Source organism: Pan troglodytes, chromosome 19 (genome assembly GCF_028858775.2).
Source record: "Pan troglodytes isolate AG18354 chromosome 19, NHGRI_mPanTro3-v2.0_pri, whole genome shotgun sequence".
Taxonomy (NCBI): Eukaryota; Metazoa; Chordata; class Mammalia; order Primates; family Hominidae; genus Pan; species Pan troglodytes.
Genome location: NC_072417.2, coordinates 79863232 through 79884265, shown reverse-complemented (window position 1 = coordinate 79884265; position 21034 = coordinate 79863232). Strand labels below are relative to the sequence as shown.

General features: G+C 49.2%; 1 protein-coding gene across 3 annotated transcripts in view; it reads right to left on the bottom strand.

The window, feature by feature from the left end:
- Positions 1 to 9036: 9036 nt before the first annotated feature.
- Positions 9037 to 21034, bottom strand: part of CACNG5 (calcium voltage-gated channel auxiliary subunit gamma 5) — a 59673-nt gene continuing 47675 nt past the window's right edge. Inside the window, exons 5-6 of one of the 3 annotated variants that reach the window (XM_003315687.6) lie at positions 19124 to 19269; positions 9037 to 18802 (exon numbers count right to left, since the gene is read on the bottom strand). In XM_003315687.6, the coding sequence (XP_003315735.1) occupies positions 18545 to 18802; positions 19124 to 19269 (404 nt within the window). In that variant the 3' untranslated portion in view covers positions 9037 to 18544. Of the gene's footprint in view, positions 19270 to 21034 lie in introns of all 3 variants that reach the window. The other 2 variants (XM_054670614.2, XM_054670612.1) reach the window with 2 other exon arrangements.

Here is a 21034-nt window from a genome sequence, read left to right as displayed (position 1 = left end):
TCTGCTTAGTCTCTGCTCTCGCTCAGTTCTTTGAGTCAAAGCGTCCTGCTGGATTCTGGATTTCCTTTCCAGCTTCCCATTCTGCAGCCTGAAAGCCTTGATGTGATTAGGCTTTATGTCCCCACTCAAATCTCATCTTGAATTGTAATCCCCATAATCCTCACCTGTCAAGGGAGAGACCAGGTGGAGACAATCGAATCATGGGGGCGGTTTCCCCCATGCTGTTCTCTGATAGTGAGTGAATTCTCACGAGATATGATGGTTTTATAAGGGGCTCTTCCCCCTCGCTCAGCACTTCTCCTTCCTGCCGCCTTGTGAAGAAGGTGCCTTGCTTCCCCTTTGCCTTCCACCATGACTGTAGGTTTCCTGAGGCCTCCCCAGCCATGCTGAACTGTGAGTCAATTAGACCTCTTTCCTTTATAAATTACCTAGTCTCGGGCAGTTCTTTATAGCAGTATGAAAACAGGCTAATACACCCACCCTGCTCCAACTGCATCTCCATCTTCATCTCGAGTTCCCAGCCCCAGCATGTTGCTTCTTAATAATTTGCCGATTACACAAACTGTTAGTCCTTGGCTTGGTCTGTGATGAAAGAAACTCCTCTGTTGAGACACAGACCTTTCAAGAACTGTGAAGGTATTAGCTGACATTTACTTTACTCTTACTCTGTGCTGGGCACTGGCTAAGAATCTTATAGGGCTGTCTTCCTTGAATCCTCATGCAGCTCATAAAGTTGATTCTTATTATCCTTTTGTTAAGTTAGGAGGAAGAGAGAGGTGAGGTGAGTAGCTGGGACCCCAGAGCTAGCACATGGCAGAGCCTTAAACCAAGTCCAGTCCTCTGACTTCAGAGCTTCCAGAATTAACTGAGAGATGTGCTGTGTCCTGAGAGCTGAACTTCTCCACGTGGCTTCGGTCAGTTTCTCACACCTGTGTTTGGACGGCTCTGCTTTGAGACTGCCTACACTATGCTACGTTACAATACACGATGAGGTGCAGAGTTGATGCAGACGAAGCAGAGGGCTGGTCTCCATCTTCACAGTCTCGTGTGGGTTGAGAATTAGCAGTCCCTGGCCTTAGGGGGCTGCCCTCCAGCCCCCTGGCCCCACCTGGGCTCCTGAGTGGCCCCGACTCCTGTCCCAGCCCAGCCTCTGTCCCTACTCCTTCCACCATCTGTACTACTGCTCAGCAGACTTTTCTCAGAAATGAAGCTGGCTTGCCTGACCTCTGCCTGAAATGTCTTTTGGCTCCCTATTGCCTTTTGGATGAGGTTCACAATCCTTCATCTGGAGTTCAAGGGTCTTTTGTCTCTGGCCCTAACATATGTCTCTGGTCTTTAAGCTCCAGCCTTAGTGAACTTTGCATTCCCAAACACGCCAAGTTTCCCTAAACCTGTGTGGCACGGCATAGTGTCCCCTCCCACCTGGGAAACTCCCATTCGTCTTTTCCCTTTGCAAAGAGTCCCATCAGTCTTGCTGGTCACTCCCTCCTTTGGTCCACTGTGAGTCTCAGTACCGACCTCCATTGTGGCCCTTGAATGGTAGCGATGCATTGTTGTGGATTCTGGTGGGGATGAGTGTGTTAGGCTGTGTAGGAGAATGTCCTTTTGCAGGAAACACACACTAAAGAATTTAAGGATAATGGGGCACCAAGCTGGCAACTTACTAGCCCAGAACCACGGTTCCCAAGCCATGTTTCGAGGTGCCCCAGGGCACTACAGTAAACTCTCAGAAGTGCCATAGGATACTTTATTTTATTATTTTATTTTATTTTATTTTGAGACAGAGTCTTGCTCTGTCGCCCAGGCTGGAGTGCAGTGGTGCAATCTCAGCTCTCACTGCAACCTCCGCCTCCTGGGTTTGAGCGATTCTCCTGCTTCAGCCTCCAGAGTAGCTGGGATTACAGGCACACACCACCATGCCCGGCTAATTTTTGTATATTTAGTAGAGACGGGGTTTCACCATGTTGGCCAGGATGGTCTCGATCTCCTGACCTCATGATCCACCCACCTCGGCCTCCCAAAGTGCTGGGATTACAGGCATGAGCCACTGTGCCCGGCCAGAATACCTTAAATGTTTGACGGAAACACAGCAACATCTACCAGCCTACCACTATTCAGCCTCCCTGAGAATGGCCTCTCCAAAACCTGACAAAGAAGTGGCCATTCTCAAGTCATCTAATCAGGGCAGACTGCATAGAGGGGAATGTGTGATGTGGTTGTTTCATGGCTTTGGAGCAGAGGGAACGCACAGGGGCCAGAAGAATAACAACATAAATATTCACGACTTCCAGATTTGTGTCCAAAAAAGGAAGATGAAAGAGTGGCTTCTGGAGGGGGGTGGGCAGATGCTACCTGTGGATGTTATTGCCGGAAACGATCCCCGTGATCCTACACTGAGGCCTGGATCCTTCCACACAGCAGAGCCTGTGCAGCTCCAGGGTGGAACGAGGACCGAGGCACAGAATCCTAACTACAGATGCTCCTTGTCTTACTATGGGATTACGTCCCAATAAACCTGTTGTAAGTTGAAAATATCATATGTCGAAATGCATTTTTATTATTTATCCTTTTAATAAATTGTTAGTTAGAGACAGGGTCTCACTATGTTGCCCAGGCTGGTCTTGAACTCCTGAGCTCAAGTGATCCTCCTGCCACGGCCTCCCAAAGTGCTGGGATTACAGACGTGAGCCACCACGCCCTGCTGAAAATGCATTTAATACACCTAATTCGCTGAGCATCATTGTTTAGCCTAGCCTGCCTTAAACATGCTCAGAGCACTTACATTAGCCTACAGATGGGCAACATCATCTAATACAAAGCCTGTGTTATGATTAAGTGCTGAATATCTCATGTGGGAGTATTGCACTGTGCATCCCTAGCGGGGGAAAAGATCAAAATTCAAAATTCCAAGTATGGTTTTGACTGAATGTGTATCACTTTCACAGCACCATCGTAAAGCAGAGAAATCATAAGTGAACCAACGCAAGTCGGGGCCTGTTTGTACTTGATAAATAGAATTGTTGGGTGCTTTTGGCCTAGGAGTGCTGTGAAGAAGTTTCTGAGACCTGAGGGTGCCATTTACCATAAAAGTCTGGGAGCCCTCCTTTACAAAAGAGTTCTTTGCTCTGGACTTGCAACTTTTCTGTAATTTTGTTTCTACAGGATTGTTTCAAAATTAAATGGGAAGCACTGGAGGCTGATTTCTAGTCCTTTTGGAGGTTCTTTGTAGATAGAAGTTTCTTCTGCCTTCCAGGGCAGCCACAGTTGCCAAGCATGGTGGGTGGACAGCTAAGGCTTAGGGCAGGCTCCTGAAACTATCCTCACCGGCCACCTTATTATAGGTTCTTCTCCATTTCCACCAGCAGATGGGAGTTATCCTAAAGAAAATGTGTGCTACACAATGTCCAAACTATGTATGGAATCGCTTGTCCCATTCTGTTTCAGGAAAATATGTTAAAGAAGAGGAAAATAATAAATTGGCCATAAGAGGGCAGAATTGTTAGCTTTTTTCCCTGATAAAATTGGGTAAGCATATGAATTTGGGGGAAAAAAATGACTCTTCGCAGGTGCAAGTTCTATGTTCAATGGTCAAAGGTATAATTTGGTAAAGGGGTAAATGTAAAGTATTGACTTCTGGCTCCCCAAACCAATTTTCCATGCACAGGCTGGTGAAGACAGCTTAGGCACTGCTGACCTGCAGAGCACCTGTGCATTGGAGATTACAGGTTTAGGACATTTTCTTAACAAACAAAATGAGCAAATACACGAAGCCCACGTCAAGAAACATAATAGTCCCTGGCATTTGGTGCTAGAGTTTTTAATCAATTCTGAAAATTATACTTTAAAGAGACATTGCAATCTGGAAGTTCTACAGAAGACAGTGAGCAGGATGATGAAACATCCCTGAAGCACATCACCCACAGGAGGGAAAAGAGGGAGGGGACATGGCTGACCACTCAGTGAGGACAGGTAACTACTCTCAGGGGCTAAGTTGAAAAGCAGGATCTATTTGGTGTGGTTCCTAAGGGCAGAGCAAAATCAGTAGATTGAAGTGACTTGAAGCAGACAGAATTGCATGCAGGAAAGGTCAGCTGCTTGGAGCTGTCTGATTCCAGAACCACTTCTGCGTGGAAAAGTCAACATGACATTGGGAACATCAAGCACAGGCTGCCTGAGATGCCGGCACAGGGCGGCATCTGCCTGGCATGTGAAATCCGTGCAGGTTGAGTTGCCGCCGTTGAAGGCTGGGGAGCACCACCTACTCAGCCTCCCCTACTCAGCCTCCTCTTCTCAGCCTCCTCTTCACCTCCTCCTCACACTCTTCCCTCCAGGGACCCCATGAATGTCCCAGGGCCCCTCGGAGCCTTGTGTGAAAAACATTGAATCCCAGCCCCACCACTCATTAGCTGTGTAACCTTGGACAAGTGATCTCTTTAATCCTGTGAGATGGGGACCCATGATTGATGTGCTTAGGTGCAGTCATGTTCACAAAAGGCCTGACCTGGTGCCTGGCACTGCATGAGCTGCCCAACCTTACCCCTCATCAGCAGAGCCGGGATGAGGAACTATAACCCAGCCTGAGTCCTTTCCTCAGTCCTTGTCCAGAAGAAGGGGAGAGTGGCCCTCGGGCAGGCAAAAACTAAAGTTGTTCCTTATGACATGCTCCTGCGGCTGCCTGCAACTTCTCTCAACTTAGGCTCACCTGCAAGCAATCCTGGGCGACATCATCCGCACTTATACAATTATAGTGATAATATGTTGCAGGTTGGATTCTTCAGAAAGCGGGCAAGGAGAAAGAGCTGGCAGGGGATTGGGGATGTCCTGGAGCCAGGCACTTGGGAAAGGAAGGGTGGGAGGAGCGATGGGTGGAGGGCGGGGGGATCCCGGCTGCAGAGCAGGCCCCACTCCTAGGGTGTGCTGGAGGCAGACCAGCCCTTCAGAGTTATCCTGAGTTGCCTGAGATTGCCACGACTTTGTTTCCAGCCCACTGGTCCCTGGATATGGTCTGCCCAGGGCAGGGCATGACCAAGGGCGAGGTGGCGCTCTGCAGCTGAGGCAGCTCCCAGGGTAAGGGCTGATGGCTGAGGGTCACCTGAGGACAGGCCTCCCAGTAGCCCAGAGTGACATGGCCTTGACAGCAGGGACATCCGGGTGGGCTCACAGCATCCACCGCATGGTGATCACGGGAGTCATCGACAGCAGAATCATGGCTTCTCTGCTCCCTGGACAGCTTCTTGAGGACAAAGGGGCAAGACCTGGGCTTGACTGCTGTCTCCACCCAGTTCCAGCCCAGAATGTGGCTCCTGGGAAGGCCCTTTATGGCTGTAGCCCCAGTGATATCCCTAATGGGCACCTGTCACATGCATCCTTTGCATAACGTGTGATGTTGATAGCCTGACACAGAGGCAGGCATCATGCGGAGATGGAGGCTCAGAGAAGGGGACTGATCCGCCTGTCAGAGCGAGGAGCGGGCTGCTGCCAGGACGGGCCCCGTTTGCTGCAGGACACAGGCTCCTGCAATCATGTGCCCAGCCTGGCCAGCCTGGCCAGCCTGGCTGGAGTGATGCTCAGATCTGTGCTTGGGGCACCCCCTTCCTGGGCCTCCCACCTCCCCCATGACCTTGTGTCCTCATGCCAACTTGCCAGGAAGCTGGCCTCTGCTGGCACCTCACCCCTCCTCGATCCCCACTGTTCTGCTCTCCTGCAAGGGACCCTGGCCCAAACCTGGCCCTGGGCACAGGCCACCCCGAGCAGGGAGATAACGGAGCTCCCTGGAACAGAGCAGCCTTCAAAAGCCATGGTGCCATGGGCAGGTACTTTGAGGTGAAGCGTCTCTAGAGAGACAGAGGAAGATATTGGGGAGAAGAACACTTGGAACAGCAAGTCAGAGCAAAGGGCAAAGGTCAGAGGTTGCTCAAGCCCAGGCGTTCATATCCTCAAGCCCAGTGACCGCAAGGCAAGTTACATGGCCTCTCTTGGACTCAGCTTGCTAATCTGTCCAATGGGAACAACAGCATTTCCTTCATCAGGTTGTAAATCGAGTTTCATACGTAAAGGGCCTGGCACTTAGGTGTTGAAGAAATCTTAGCTCCCATGATTTTATCATTTCCCAGGGAAACAAAGAGGTTCTGGGAGCTTGCTTGAGGCCCCTTTGCTCTGCAGCATCTTGCAGAGAAGGAAGGAGGAAGGACCACAGGAGCAGCGACAGCCCTGTGTTTGGGGGGGGGGACAAAAACACCCTGAAAGTTCCAGATTGAGCTACTGTATGGAAATAATTATGGCTGCTATTTTGGTGCATTTGTTTAATAACGTTAATTTGCCGACAGCCTGATATTATAACATCCTCTCCCACACGGAGGTGGCTTGAGTTCTCTATTCACCAGAATCCATTTGCATTTCTTCTATGGGGTTTGGGGCTCAGGAGCTGGTGACTCACAGCTGGCAGGGGCCTCCAGGAAAGGCCCCTCTCCACGTGGGAGCAGAAGTGGGGGTGTTAGCTCCCGGCAACATCGCTCTGTGCCAAGGCAAACTTGAAACCCTCCCAGCCTCCCTGGGAATGGCCTCCAGCCTTGCCCTGGGCCTCTCCAAAACCTGGCAAAGAAGTGGCCATTCTCGAGACGTTGAATCAGGGCAGACTTCTTAGAGGAGACGTCTCAATGTGGTTGTTTCATGGCCTTGAAGCAGAAGAAAAACACAGGAGCCAGAAAGGATAAGGACACAAATATTCACGACTTGGAGATTTGTGAAAAATGAAGATGAGAGTGACTTCTGAGGATGGGGGGCTGGCAGAATGTTACAGGTGGATGTTTTTGCTGGAAACGGTCCCCATGTCCATGCACTGGGGCCGGAGTGCATCTGTAGGGCAGTTGTGTGCAGCCACAGGGTGGAATGAGGATGGAAGTAGAGAAACTTGAGAGCAGTTGAAGGGAGGTTTCTCAGAATAGCAGTACTCCAGCTCATAATGAAGAAAGAATGGTGTTAGAACATCACCTCTGCGCAACCACTAACAGCGTAATGAACCTGGGCTGTGACTATTAATGACTGCTAACTTCCCGGAAGACAGATAGCCACGGCCGGGTGCGGTGGCTCATGCCTATAATCTCAGCACTTTGGGAGGCTGAGGTGGGAGGATCACTTGAGGTCAGGAGTTCGAGACCAGCCTGTCCAACATGGTGAAACCCTGTCTCTACTAAAAATACAAAAATTAGCTGGGTGTTTTGTGGCCATCTGTAATCCCAGCTACTTGGGAGGCTGAGGCAGGAGAATCACTTGAACCCGGGAGGCGGAGGTTGCAGTGAGCCGAGATGGTGCCACTGCACTCCAGCCTGGATGACAGACCGAGACTCTGTCTCAAAAAAAAAAAAAGACAGCCAGATGGCCAGGTGTCACATGTCTCCTGAAGGAGTTTCACTGTCAACAGGTCAGACCTGCAACCAATCAAGCTTCTAGATCCGTCTACCAATTCACAGGAAATGCAATGGAAGGAAACATTCACCAACCCCAGGGTGATACAGTCAGAACATTCTGGGCTATGGGCCGACTGATAGTGGGTAAGGCTAAGAAACTCAAGGATGAAATGTAAGAGACCTGAAAGCAATTGTGAGGCCAGGATATTATATGGGTCTTGATAAACAGTAAAGCACCAACACATATGCATGTTTTAGATAATAACTAGGAAAATCGGCCGGGCTCAGTGGCTCACACCTGTAATCCCAGCACTTTGGGAGGCTGAGGCAGGTGGATCACGAGGTCAGGAGTTCAAGACCAGCCTGGCCAATATGGTGAAACCCTGTCTCTACTAAAAATACAAAAATTAGCCGGGTATGGTGGCAGGTGCCTGTAATCCCAGCTACTCGAGAGGCTGAGGCAGAGAATTGCTTGAACCCAGGAGGCGGAGGTTGCAGTGAGCCAAGATTGCGCCGCTGCACTCCAGCCTGGGTGACAGAGTGAGATTCCATCTAAAAATAATAATAATAATAATAAGGAAAATCTGAACATTGAACTGGACATTTGAGGACATCAAGAAATTATTGTTTTAAGTGTATTATTGGCATTGTGATTTTAAAAGAATCCTGATTTTTTGCCAATATGGTGGGAAATCATTGCAGAAGAAGTGATATGATGTTTGGGCTTTGCTTCTAAAGAATCTGGGGTCAGACATGAGTTGGTCCTCGTGGAAGCTGAGTGATGGGTACCAGGGAGTTCGTTGTACCATCTTCTCCCGGCCGCGTACTAACCAGGCCTGACCCTGCTTCACTTCTGAGATCAGGGGTTTTGAGGGTAGTGTGGCTGTAGGATTGCTGGAAATGTAGGGTGGAACCCACTACATTGACAAAAAGGAGAAAGCTAGGGAAGCCTAAGTAGCTCACAGCTGGAGACAGTTTTCCGCTCAGGGGACATTTGGAGATTTTGGTTGCTACAAGCAGAGGATACGGATGCTACTGGCATCCTGTGAGTAGGGGCTAGAGATGCTGCTGAACTTTCCTGCAATGCAAAGATCAGCACCCACAACAGAGAATGTTCTGGCTCAAAATGTCAATAGTGTTGAGACTGAGGAATTCTGGGCTGTTTTAGCGGGGATGGGGGACACGGGGAGTATGAACTGGAGCATCTTTGCTGAAGAACAGTGAGAACGTGTTGGATTAAATTAAGTGCAAACATAGCCTGCGATGCATTACATCCACCCCCCGGTGTAGCCCCAAGAAATGGTTGCCAGATCTGTAAGGGGAGACGGACAGCTGTATTTTCAGCAGTGCTGTTTGGTGCGTGTGTTGTAGGGGAGTTGGAAGCAACCCTACCTAAGAGAAGTGCTGGGGGAATTGGTGTCAGATCCTAAACATGAGTCATGTCAGACTCTGGCCTCCAAATCCCACTTTCCTGGTGTTAATTACTGAGATTTTCACTGGGGTTTAGGCAAAAAGTAAAGGCTGCGGAGTGCTTGGCAGCAGTTAGGAGCAATGAACTATATGTTCATGGAGGAAAGCAGAAGATTGTAAAAGCAGTGCTGGATGAAAAAGTGAGAAAGAGAGATGCATATATAATGCAGTACCCTTTAATTAAATTAAAATACACATGCCAGAAAACAATATACATTTAAGGAGCCCATAGAAACAAAAATATATATATTAAACACATCTGAAAGGTTGCTCATGGGGTGGAGGGGGAAGGAAAAAAAATGAATGAATGAATAAAAAATCAAGAGCCAGGCCTTATGTGAACCAATAATGGCTGTACATCATGAACTGGAGAGGGTAACTAACTCAGATTCTGCACTAGGATTCAAAGCAAATAAAATGACATCACACCGGAGAAACAGCCCAGGACAGAAGCTGTTATATAGTAGGTGCTAAAGAAATAGTAGCAATAACCAAAATAATATATTAGTACTAATTTATTATTAAGAGGATCACAGGGTAAATTATTATGAGTACTTCATTTTCCCCATCTCTTTTTCTTCCCCCAATCCAGGCAAAAAAGCCCACCATTGAGTTTCTAAGGATCCACTGAGGAAGGATGTGCAGGATCCTCCCAAGGGGGTGACAGATTGAAAGGAGTCCTTGGAGGTCGGGGAGAGCAGTCAATGCATGGGGACAGTCCCCACACCTGGAAGGAAATGAGTGAGGAGGTGCAATTGATGGGTTCCTAGAGCAGCAGTGAGCAGAGTCCTTGGCAGGGCCTGAGAGGGGTGGCGGGATGGTGTTTACGAGGACACAGGACACCAGGTGTCAAGAACCCTGGCACCTACACCGCTGGACTTTGGATTTCCAGCCTGGCAGCCACTGCCATCCCCTCCCCATTGGATTCCCATGCAACCCTGGGGAACACTGAATTTCTCACCACCCAGGTGAATAGGGGCTCAGACAGACTTAATTTAACACAAGGTGACACTTCTTGCATCTAAGTAAAATTTATTCTCACTACACTTTTTTTTTCTTTGCACCCCACACACCCATCAACTCAGGAATTCACGCTTCCAGTGCTTCAGGAAACATTGTGAACAAATGAAACATCTCTTCCTCCTCTCCAGCTGAAGGGCTTCAGAATGCCGGGTTGGGGGGGCGGGTCTCACCTGCCATGGCACACCCACTGGCCATTTGCTCCATGGTGCCCTGGGAGTCAGCCAGGAAAATGGAATCTGGAGGCCAGAGTCTGACATGAGCTCATCTCTAGGATCTGAGCCCAATTACTCCAGCACTTTCCTTGGGGTCACGTTGGTAGGATGCATCAGATGACCCCTAACCACACACGCCAAACATGTTCCATGGCCAAACTTGTGTCATGAGTCTTTCTCCAGTTGCTTCAATTTATCCAGAACAAGAGTGTGGTGAGGTTCCACCACTGGCTGACCACAGTTAGGAAAATCCAGAGTTTTCCTGGAGCCATTTCCAACATTGGTTGGCATCATGAGTAGAGATGGGAGAGAAGGAGTCAGGATTAACGTGTAGAGGCTTTCAGGAAACGACACATCACCGTTGTTTGCATTTAGACCTTTCCTTCCCCCATTTATCTTTGGATGGGAACCTGGATTATTTCTCTGATTATAGAAGAGGGTACATTTACCATGCAGAACATTTAGGACTGTAGGTGCCATGCTCTTGGGGGTGCACTTGAAACAGGACTTGCAGAGCAGAGCAGTGCAAATATTACCAGCTGTGCGGTCATGAGCAAGTCCCTAAACTTCTTTAGGTCTCAGTATTCTACGTACAGGATGGAAAGGGTTACATGAGATAATGCTTGCAAAATACCTATTATGTGCCAAGGACTCTGATAAGGACTTTAGATGCATGTTGGTGGTCATGATGTTGGTGATGACCTGCTGGGGTTGAAGCTGAAGTCGTAGTATCTAAATCGACATTTGCAAGAGACTGTGCCTGGATTGAAGATGGTGAATCCATTCTTGGGTGACTCCCAAGCCTGTAAATGGACCTTGTAGGATGCTCTCCAGAATTGATCATTTAGGACACTGAAAAATGCTATGGATTGAATAGCTGCTGCTCACCTTATGTGGTTTAATTTAGTCTCTTCACCATTTTGTTAATGAAAATAACTTAGTCCAAAGAGGACTTTACAGTTTACGCGGTGTTTTCACACACATTGTTGTATCTGAAATAGGGTGGGAGGTGTATGAGTGTGGGTGGATTTAAAGTAAAAATTGGCCCAAGTTAATCTGCTGGGAACGTTGTGATACGTGGTTCCTTTATTGCCTAATCAGAAACCTCTAAAGCCTTTGAGCCTTGTTCTTTTTCACAACTGCTGAGCACAAAATGAATTATTCAAAGACCAGTGATGAAGATTGACCTGAACTTGATAGTCAGAGCCCGAGACTATGAGATCATTTCTAAGGATTTATCATCCCTGCTTGCATCCCTGCTTGCTTGGCCCTGACAGTGGGCTGGAGAACACGTTGGCTCCAGAATGTTCTCTATCCTCTTTCCAGGGGCAGGCTCTAGCTGCATACCAGTGAATACCAGTGAATACCAGCTCCTTGGGGAAAGGGCTCAGAGGCAGAAGGGCTGGGCATGAGCCCATGAATTTGGTGTCTTGCCCCAGGCACAGCCTTGTCGGAGGAGGTGGGGCTGGTGCAGGCTGAGACAGAGCGGGGTGGGGGCGGGGGTGCGGTCCCTGGGGCTTCCACCTCCTCAGGAGTCCACCCAGCACCATTCTCCCTCCTTTTCTTGCATTTTGTTTGGGATGCCACCACTCCCCAGCCAGACTCAGAAGGTGGCCTTATCCCCAGCTACAGTGATAAATCCCAGTAGGTCTAAGCCAGTGGTTCTCAACCCTGGTTTCACATTAGAACCATCTGGAGAGCTTTAAACAAATTTCAGAGATCTGGGACTAAACCCCTAGAGCCTAGAGCATATCATGGCCTTGACATTGCCTGGAAGCTTTTAAGAGAAACAGACCCTCAGGTCCCACCCCAGAGTAACTTCAGAATCTCCAGGCTGGGAGAATAACTTACTAGTCAAAGCCAGTCATGGTACAGCAGATTGTGTTTCTCAAAGGTGGTTGCTACCATAGATCCCATCTCTCATGTGTTCCTCACAATGGAACTCTGACACTCCTCACACCTGAGATGGTGGGATCTATGTTCTCTTCTCTATAAACCTAGGTTGTCTGGGGATTATGATGGAAATGACATCAGGTAACTTCAAAGGCTGCTTCCAGAAAGGCAATGAAGCTTCTGCCTGTCTCTTGGGACCCTCACTCTTAAAACCAAGCTGTCACCCTATGAGGAAGACCAGGCCTTAAGAAGAGACCGTGTGCAAAGATGTTCTAGTGACAACCTTAGCTGAAGTCTCAGTGGATGCAATTGCCACACCAATGAGCAGGGAAGCCTTTGAAATGACAGCCACTGTCTGACTCCAACTGCCTGGGAGATCCTGAGTGAGAACTGCCTTGCTGAGCCCAGCCAACCCCTAAAGCTGTCAGAAATAATCATGATATGATTGTTGCTGTCTTAAGCTACTAAGTTTTGGGGCAATTGCTTGTATATTAATAAATAACTGGAGCACATGGTCACCCTGTTCCCCTTGCCAGATTGTGGTTTAGGAATGGGCATGTGACTTGGTTTTGGCCAATGGGACATGACATGAAGTCTGCTGGGGTTGCTTCTGGGAAAGTTGTCTTTGTTCCTTAGAAAAACAGAGAAAAAGACCACCCTTCTCTTCCTTCTGATGCTGTTGCATCTTGATAGGATGTTTGGAATCACTGTTGCCATCTTGCTACCAACTCGTGGATAAAGGCAGCAGAATTCTGCCTTCCTCCAACTGTCTCCCCACTGCTACTGCCTGCCATGTGCACTCCATTATGCATAAATCTTATTCTTCCTTGGGGTGCTGCAAGTATCTGATCTCTTAGCTAAATTCCACATTCTTTGGAGTGTTGTCATCTGGGTGCCTCCATCAGGAGGCAGGGGCTGGGAGGAGTCTACTACTTGAGCTTGGTTGCATTTTGCTTGTAAAACTTACAGCCTCTAGAGTTGGGTATAGAGTCTGGGGATAGAGCCTGATGAGGTGATTTTATCTACACTCCCCCATTACAGGAATGAAAAGACAGAAGTTCCGAGGGCTGCTGGTAACACACAGAGGGTGCAGCAGCACCTGATGAGAACTCAGGCCTCTGAACCAGCAGGACAGAGAGCCCACGCATGCAAACCTTCAAGGATGGGGCCACCTGGGGCAGAAAATCTTAGCCCCACAGTGAGCACACAGGGAGTCCTGGCTTCACACACCAGAAGGTGGAGGCAGGCCCAGAAGGATGTGATATGTCCAAGGTCACAGAGCAGAGGTCCAGGATCCTGGTTCAGGGATGTGAGACTCCAGAGACCTCAGCTCTGCCAGCACCAAGGACATGAGGCCCTAGCACCTGTCCTGGGAGACGTGGATGCTAGAGGGGCACCTGCCCAGTTCCTATTCACTCATCTGCATGCCTGGAACCCAAAGAGCAAAAGCAGCCCTGGTGAGGGCTCTGACTGGCTCCAGCGTACCACCCTCCACCCCCTGTAGTGGTGACCACTGAGCCTCGTCTCTTCTATGGCACATTGGAGCAGCCACTGCTACCATGGATGAACCCACACTCACAGTGCTAGCCGGGCCCCAGGCACAGGTGCATTAGACAGAATCCACTCATCCATCCACTTGTGCACCTACTCCCTAGGCAGAGTGCTGTGTTCCAAAGGCAGGTTAACTTCCAAGTGTCACACGAGCATATGAAAGTGGTTCACTGAGTGTGGGGAGAAAGTCAAGACTTGGAGAGCTGCCAATTGGCCCTCATACCCAAAATCCAGGCAGCTGGTGAAGGAACAGAGCCCAGGTGCCAATTTGCTCAGGCCTTAGGTGGAATGTGGCTCCCCCGGCCTCCGCTGTCCTTTCTCCACTTACAATGGTTAGTTTTACATGTCAGTGTGGCTGGGCCATGGTGCTGCCCAAATATTTGGCCAAACATTTTTCTAACTGTCCTGTGAAGGTGTGTTTTGGATGACACTAACATTTAAATCAGTGGACACTGAGTAAAGCAATTACCTTTTCTAACGTCGGTGGGCCTCAACCACTGCACTGAAAGCCTGAATAGAACAAAGGCTGACCTCCCCTGAGCAGCCAGGATTTCTGCCAGGAGACTGCAAGTTTGGACTTGAACTGCAAGTCCTCACCGGGTCTCCAGCCCAACCAGCCTCTGCCATCAGATTTTGGTTGTACTCACCAAGTCTCCACAACTTCTTGAGCTAATTCCTTAAAATAAATCTTTCTCTCTCTATATATTCATCCTGTTGATTCTGTTTTTCTGGAGAACCCTGATAGACCACCTGTATCTAGGGAGAAGGGAGAGTTACTCAAACATTAAGGAGGGGTGCCCCCTACATGTGATTCTCTAGGGACATCACTGATAAGCCTGTGGCACCTATGGATTTCCCCCACGCCCCCACCCCAGCTCTGCATGCAGCCCTGGTAACACATGATTCTTCTGAAGGTCACTGGTGGGGCTGGGAGGACATCATTGACTCACCCATGGGACAAGAAAGAGGGTAGGGGATGGGCACAGTGGCTCATGCCTGTAATCCCAGCACTTTGGGAGGCCAAGGCAGGTGGATCACTTGAGGTCAGGAGTTCAAGACCAACGTGGCCAACATGGGGAAACCCCATCTCTACTAAAAATTAAAAAATTAGCTGGGCATGATGGTGCATGCCTGTGATCCCAGCTACTTGGGAGGCTGAGGCAGGAGAATTGCTTGAGCCCAGGAGGCAGAGGTTGCAGTGAGCCAAGATCACACCACTGCACTGACAGAGCAGGAGCTTCACCATCTTGGACAAGCACTGCCATTTTAAAGTTCACCTTGATCAAAAACCACCTAAATTCAAAGGGCATCAGCCTAATGGCTAAGGTCAACATGACCATAAACCACAAATGACATCTCTGACAAGAAACATTCCAAACTCTTCCCCAACCAGAGACATGCCAGCCCCGAGATAACCTTCCCTCCAACCAGAGAGATGTCAGCCCCAAGATAACCTCTTCTCTGACCAGAGACTTTCCAACCCTGCCATAAACTTCTCCCACACACAGAAACATTCCAAGCTGTCTCACCAATAAATACTCTTAGTCTGTAAGAGAGAGTGCTCCTGACTGAAATCGTCCAGAAGCCCCTCTCAGGTTTATTCTCCAAAATAAACCTGTCTTTGACTATTGAGCCACTTTTCATGGTTCTTTCCTCTTTCTTTAACTCTTTTTTTTTTTTTTTTTTTGAGACGGAGTCTCGCTCTGTCACCCAGGCTGGAGCGCAGTGGTGCGATCTCGGCTCACTGCAAGCTCTGCCTCCCAGGTTCACGCCATTCTCCTGCTTCAGCCTCCCAAGTAGCTGGGACTACAGGCTCCCACCACCACGCCCAGCTAATTTTTTGTATTTTTAGTAGAGACGGGGTTTCACCATGTTAGCCAGGATGGTCTCGATCTCCTGACCTAGTGATCTGCCTGCCTCAGCCTCCCAAAGTGCTGGGATTACAGGCATGAGCCACTGCGCCAGGCCTCCTCTTTCTTTAACTCTTACATGCACTCCAGCCTGGGTGACAGAGCAAGACATCATCTCAAAAAAAAAAAAAAAAAAAAGTAGGGTAGTAAGTTCCAGGTGTGGGGGAACCAATGTCAGATTGTTCTCTGTTAATGGCTGATTACCCCAAGTTATTTTATTCCATAAATCATGACACTTGGGTTTATTAGTCTACCCCTCCCATTTTTGTACAGTGCTTGAGGAAACAAAAGATCAGAATGTATATTGAAGAAGAGACCCTAATTTATGATTTCTGAGTTGAGTTTGTACATGTTAACGTTTGGTAAAAGTCTCCTGACTGAGGAGAGGCTGCAACTAGGCCCTGATTCGGAGATGAATTTATAGACAGAAAGGAAATTGTGATGGTGATGTGATTATTGACACATGCACCCACCCCCAAACAGGTAATGACCGAGAACCTGTTCCTAAGATGCGTGTAAACCACATCTTCCCAGGCTAAGGGCTCCTTCATTTAGCAGCTCAGCATCAGGGCCAGTGAAGACCGAACCTAGTGATGTCTGAGTCCACAATCAACTTGTATTTAGGAGTGGATTCTACTTTTTCCAGGTGCACCAAAAACAAGCCTGGCACAGTGACAGAGAAAGAGTGTTCTAGAGAGAGAAAAGTGCAATTAGGAGCTAATTACATTGATACAAATTAGAATAGCGCTTACCTAAATGATTGTCCAGTTTGGAAACGCTATCTGTCTCCAAGCACAAAAACTGATTCCTTTACTTTGCGGTGAGGAGAACATGGTTTTGGTATTATTCTGTAAACAGTAACTGAAGAATACAACAGTCATTGCAAGGGTGCCAGTGGAGAGGGAGGGGGGCCTTGCAGTTGCTATCAGTTTACAGGCAAGGATTGAAAAGTCACATACAAAAGCAACAGAGAGCCTCCCACAGGAGGCTGAGTCATTGGAGTTGTGGGTGGGTGGGAGGGGAGTGGGCTTGGAAACCATTTAGGCCAAGCCCCTCAGAGTGGAAGGGTGTTGCCCAAGGATTCGTGGTGAATGAGTGGCTGAATTGGGACCAGAACTGGCTTCTCTTATCCTTCTCCTCCACCATGCTGTGAGACAAATGGAAGAATCCAGCAACAAAATACCTGTCATAGGCTAAACTCTGTCTTCCCTAAATTCATTTGTAGAATGACCCTCAGTACCTCAGAATATGACTGTATTTGGAGATAGAGCCTTTAAAGAGGTTATTTCATGAAAATTAACCACCAATTAATTGGGGATGGACCCGAATCCAATCTGACTGGTGTCCTTGGACACCAGGAGAGGGAATTTGGACACACTGAGGGACACCAGGGACACGGGCACACAGACCACATGAGGACACAGCGGGAAGGTAGCCGTCTGCAAGCCAAGGACAGAGGCCTCAGAAGAAACCAATCCTGCCAACACCGTGATCTTGGACTCCGGTACCCAGAACTGTAGGAAAATTCATGTGTGTTATTTAAGCCACTCAGTCTGTGGTAGTTCATTGCGGCAGCCCGGCTGCCTAACACACCGCCCCTCCCAGGCTGCGCACACCAGACGTGCAGCTTTCTGGACTACGTGCTGGAGCCCACGTGTCGCCACCATGGCTTTCTGTTCTCAGAACCTAGCGGCGTCTTAAAGAGGGCAAGAAGAGAGCAGGCACAGCAGCGACACACAGCATTGTTTTGCTACTCAAAATCTCAAAACCAAAAACATCTAAGCTAAGCTGACACTTGGAGAGCTGAAGGGGGGCATGGCTTGCAGTGGCTTCTGTGGACTTACGGAGGGTAATTGATACCCTCCTGGCTCCGGTTTCCCACCAGAAGAATGGGTGTCACACTGCCTGGTCTTCTGGAAAAATCTGATTTGCCCACATCTGTCCTACACCCAGGAAGCAGACACTCCTCTATATTAGGATTAAATTGGCAACCCCCAATGTTCACAGGCAGCCTTCGGAGAGCAGCTGGATTATTCCAAGTCTGCCTTTGTTTGAACTCAAGATGCACCAGGTGTCATCAAATCCAGCTCCCACTCCCAGGCAGCCTCTTCGAAGGCAACCTTCCACTTAGGTGGTTTAGACAGATGTCTACAAGATTCCATCTTAGGGCCTTGGTCTGGAAATATTACCCTTGTAAGGGGACAGTATCCCCAGGACCAGAAACAGTGTCTGATAATAGGAACTCAGACCAGCCCGATTCTAAAATTCTCATTGTCAGAATCAGTTATTTGGGTTAAGGCATAAAAGGCTCCTGTAAAATATGTTATCAAAGGGCCATACATATTAGGATGTCTTCAGCCATTAACACCTCTTTGTGACTTCATCAGTGTGGCCTCAGAGCCACCCTTAGTCCCTTAGTGCCAGGGCCCAGGGCAGCTGAGTTCTGGTGTGAGGAAAGGAGAAAAAGTTCACCACAGCCTGTGTCAGGGAGGGAAGAGCATGGACAGGTGTGTCATGTGGAGGGACATGGGTGACAAGGAGAAAGGAGTTCAGAAGGAACACTGACAGCTTGACATGTCTAAGTCAGCCAGACCTCTATATCAGAGTCATCTTTCGGCCAGATGGTGCAGATCTTGAATGTGAATGGCCAGGCCAGTTGGCAAGTGCACGAGTCCAGCTGCATCTGTGTAAGGAGCTTGGCATCTCAGAGCTGGCCCTGGCCCAGGGCCATGAAGTTGGGGGGTGCAGGAAGAATATACAAAGGGAACATCGGTGTCTCCTGGGCTTGGGGGGAGCTGCTGGCTTCCTGGAGCCACTGCTGTGATTGGCACTCACATGGGCGGGGCTTCTCCCATGTTCCCAGACAATCAGCTTGCCCACAGACTCCAGACTCCCACACCCATGCTGGGGCAGTTAGAGCCCTTCTGGAGAAGCAGGGAGAGGACTGGGGTCAAGTGACAACAGCTAAGCATGGGTGGCCTGGGCCTGTCAACCACAGGCCTGGGGCTCAGGGGTCACCTGGAGAGAACAGGAAGGGTTGTCTGGCCACCCACAGTCCAGGGATGGGGGCGGCCGAGGCTCAGCAGGGTGAAGAGGACATCTGATCATAGTCGGGGCACTTGAGCAAGGCGGGGTAGTTGCTGTTCATCTGCAGGGAGGCCTCGCTGGAGATGTCGGAGGGGCTGCGGCCCCTGACCCAGGCGTCTGGGTGTAGGAACTGGCCTGAGTAATCGGAGCAGTTGCTCAGCCGAGGGCGGTAGAAGCCAGGGTGGGGCCTGTACATGTCCTCCGCGGTGTACCGCTTCATAAACAGGTACACAGACATCACCCCGGCACTCTACAGGGAGAAGACAGCAGAGGACGGGCTCGCTGCTGGGGCCTGCCTCATCTCCCTTGGCTGGGGTCTGCACAGGACACAGCTCGAGTGGGGTGGGAAGTGGACGTGGGGACAGGAGCAGGGTCCTGGGGACATCCTGGCTGGAGGAGACCCAGAAAGGTAAGACAGTGACACATTCTGGGATGAGGAAGGGAAGTAGAGTGGGTGGTCCGGGGTCCAAAATGGTTGTGGAATGTCCCTTCTCCCCCATCCCCACTCTCCCCGGCTCAGTGGGGCAGTGCCCAGGCCCAGCCTATCCATACTTAGGGTGATGGGCTTTACCTCCGTTAAAAGGAAGGAGATGGCGGCGAAGGCAAACGACCACCCATACTTGTAGTTGAAGTAGGTCTCTGCATCCTTGGTCCTGTTGAGCATCTCATCGTTGATGCTGGAGATGTAGAGCACCAGGCCCACCACGAGAGAGAGGCCTGGTTGGGCAGCAGGGGAGAGGGGATGCTCAGCCCAGAGGCCCAGGAAGTTTGCTGAGGTGGCACCCACCTCCCTTGCAATTCAGGAGCAAAGCCACCAGCCTTGGGGTAACAATGCTCTCAGTGGAGTTCAAAGGAGAGCAGAAACTTTCCTCCCAAGCACCCTGTTTAGACCAGCACCTTCTAGACAGCAGATAGTTTGAGGGAAGAAGCTCCTATATAGCTGCCCTCCTAAGCCATGGGCTAAGCCCGGTGGTTCTCACCCTGCTGTGCATATCTGTCACACAGGCCTGAGCCCCAGCTCTGGACATTCTGATACACCTGGCCTGGGATGGGGACCTGGCACTGTATTTTCTTCTTTTTTTTTTGAGGTGGATTTTCACTCTTGTCTCCTAGGCTGGAGGGCAATGGCGCGATCTCGGCTCACTGCAACCTCTGCCTCCTGGGTTCAAGTGATTCTCCTGCCTCAGCCTCCTGAGTAGCTGGGATTACAAGTGCCTGCCACCATGCCCGGCTAATTTTGTGTGTTTAGTAGAGACAAGGTTTCTCCATGTTGGCAAGGTTGGTCTCGAACTCCTAACCTCAAGTGATCGCTAGACTCGGCCTCCCAAAGTGCTGGGATTACAGGTGTGAGCCACTGCGCCTGGCACTGCATTTTCTTAAGAGGGCTGTGAACCACTGAGCTAGAAAGTGGCTTTTACAGAACTGAAGGGTAAAATACGCCCCGTGGGCAGAGATAGCCAAGGTGGTAGGTGGCACCCATCATTGCGAAGTTCCCTCATGTGGCCCATGGTCTGTCCAACTCACCTGACCACAAGGTGTGGTCTGTCTGAGATCTTTAGGTAGGGGAGGTAAAGGGATTTTGTCCAGATTTTGGCAAACTTTAAATCAGGAGGCCGGGGGGACCAACCTCCTACTGCCATTGTGCAAATGACTGCCTCAGGCATCAGTTCTATCAATTAGTAGCTGTAATTGAATCAAGACATAATTAATTACTCTCTTTTGAGTTGTTCAGGTTTAATTCCACTCACATTATTTTATGAAAGTAGGGCATCTGGAAGGATGAATGCCAAAGGAAAATTGGTGTGACCGAAACCTTCCTAGTACTTATGTTTGAATCATTGGTGCACTAAATGAACCCTCTTTATTGTTATCATTGAAATGACTTCATGTGGCCCATCTCAATCCTAGATTTCTGATCTGGTAGCCCACTGCTGAAAAACCTCACGTATGTCAAAGCTACTGTTTATAGCTTTGGCTATCGTGAAGTTCACAGAAGGAAAAATAAAAAGCTTAACTAACCCTGAGTCTGTACCTCATAGACTTCGTGGAAATATCACCATGCAAAAGCTGGGCTGATAACATTCCTGGTGCTCAATAAATATGTGTTGGGTTAATGCATGGAAGGGTGGAAGGATGGGTTGATAGATGGAAGAATGGATGGATGATGGGTTGGTGGTAGATTGAAAAATGGATGGACGGATGGAAAGAAGAGTGGGTAGGTGTGTGGATGGATTGATGGATGGATGGATGGATGGATGGATGGATGGATGGAAAGAGAAAGAAAGAGTGGCTCTTGGACATCACACTTTCTGACTGCCACCTGGCTCCCAAGCTACGTTGACAAGAAAATATTGGGAAAAGGATCCTAAAATTACTTAGGAGTCAGGTGGTAATCAGAATGCTTGGTATCCAATAGCTGTTTTTCCTTTCTTCCCATCCGCCCATCCACTCACCAATCCATCCATCCATCTATCAATTATTC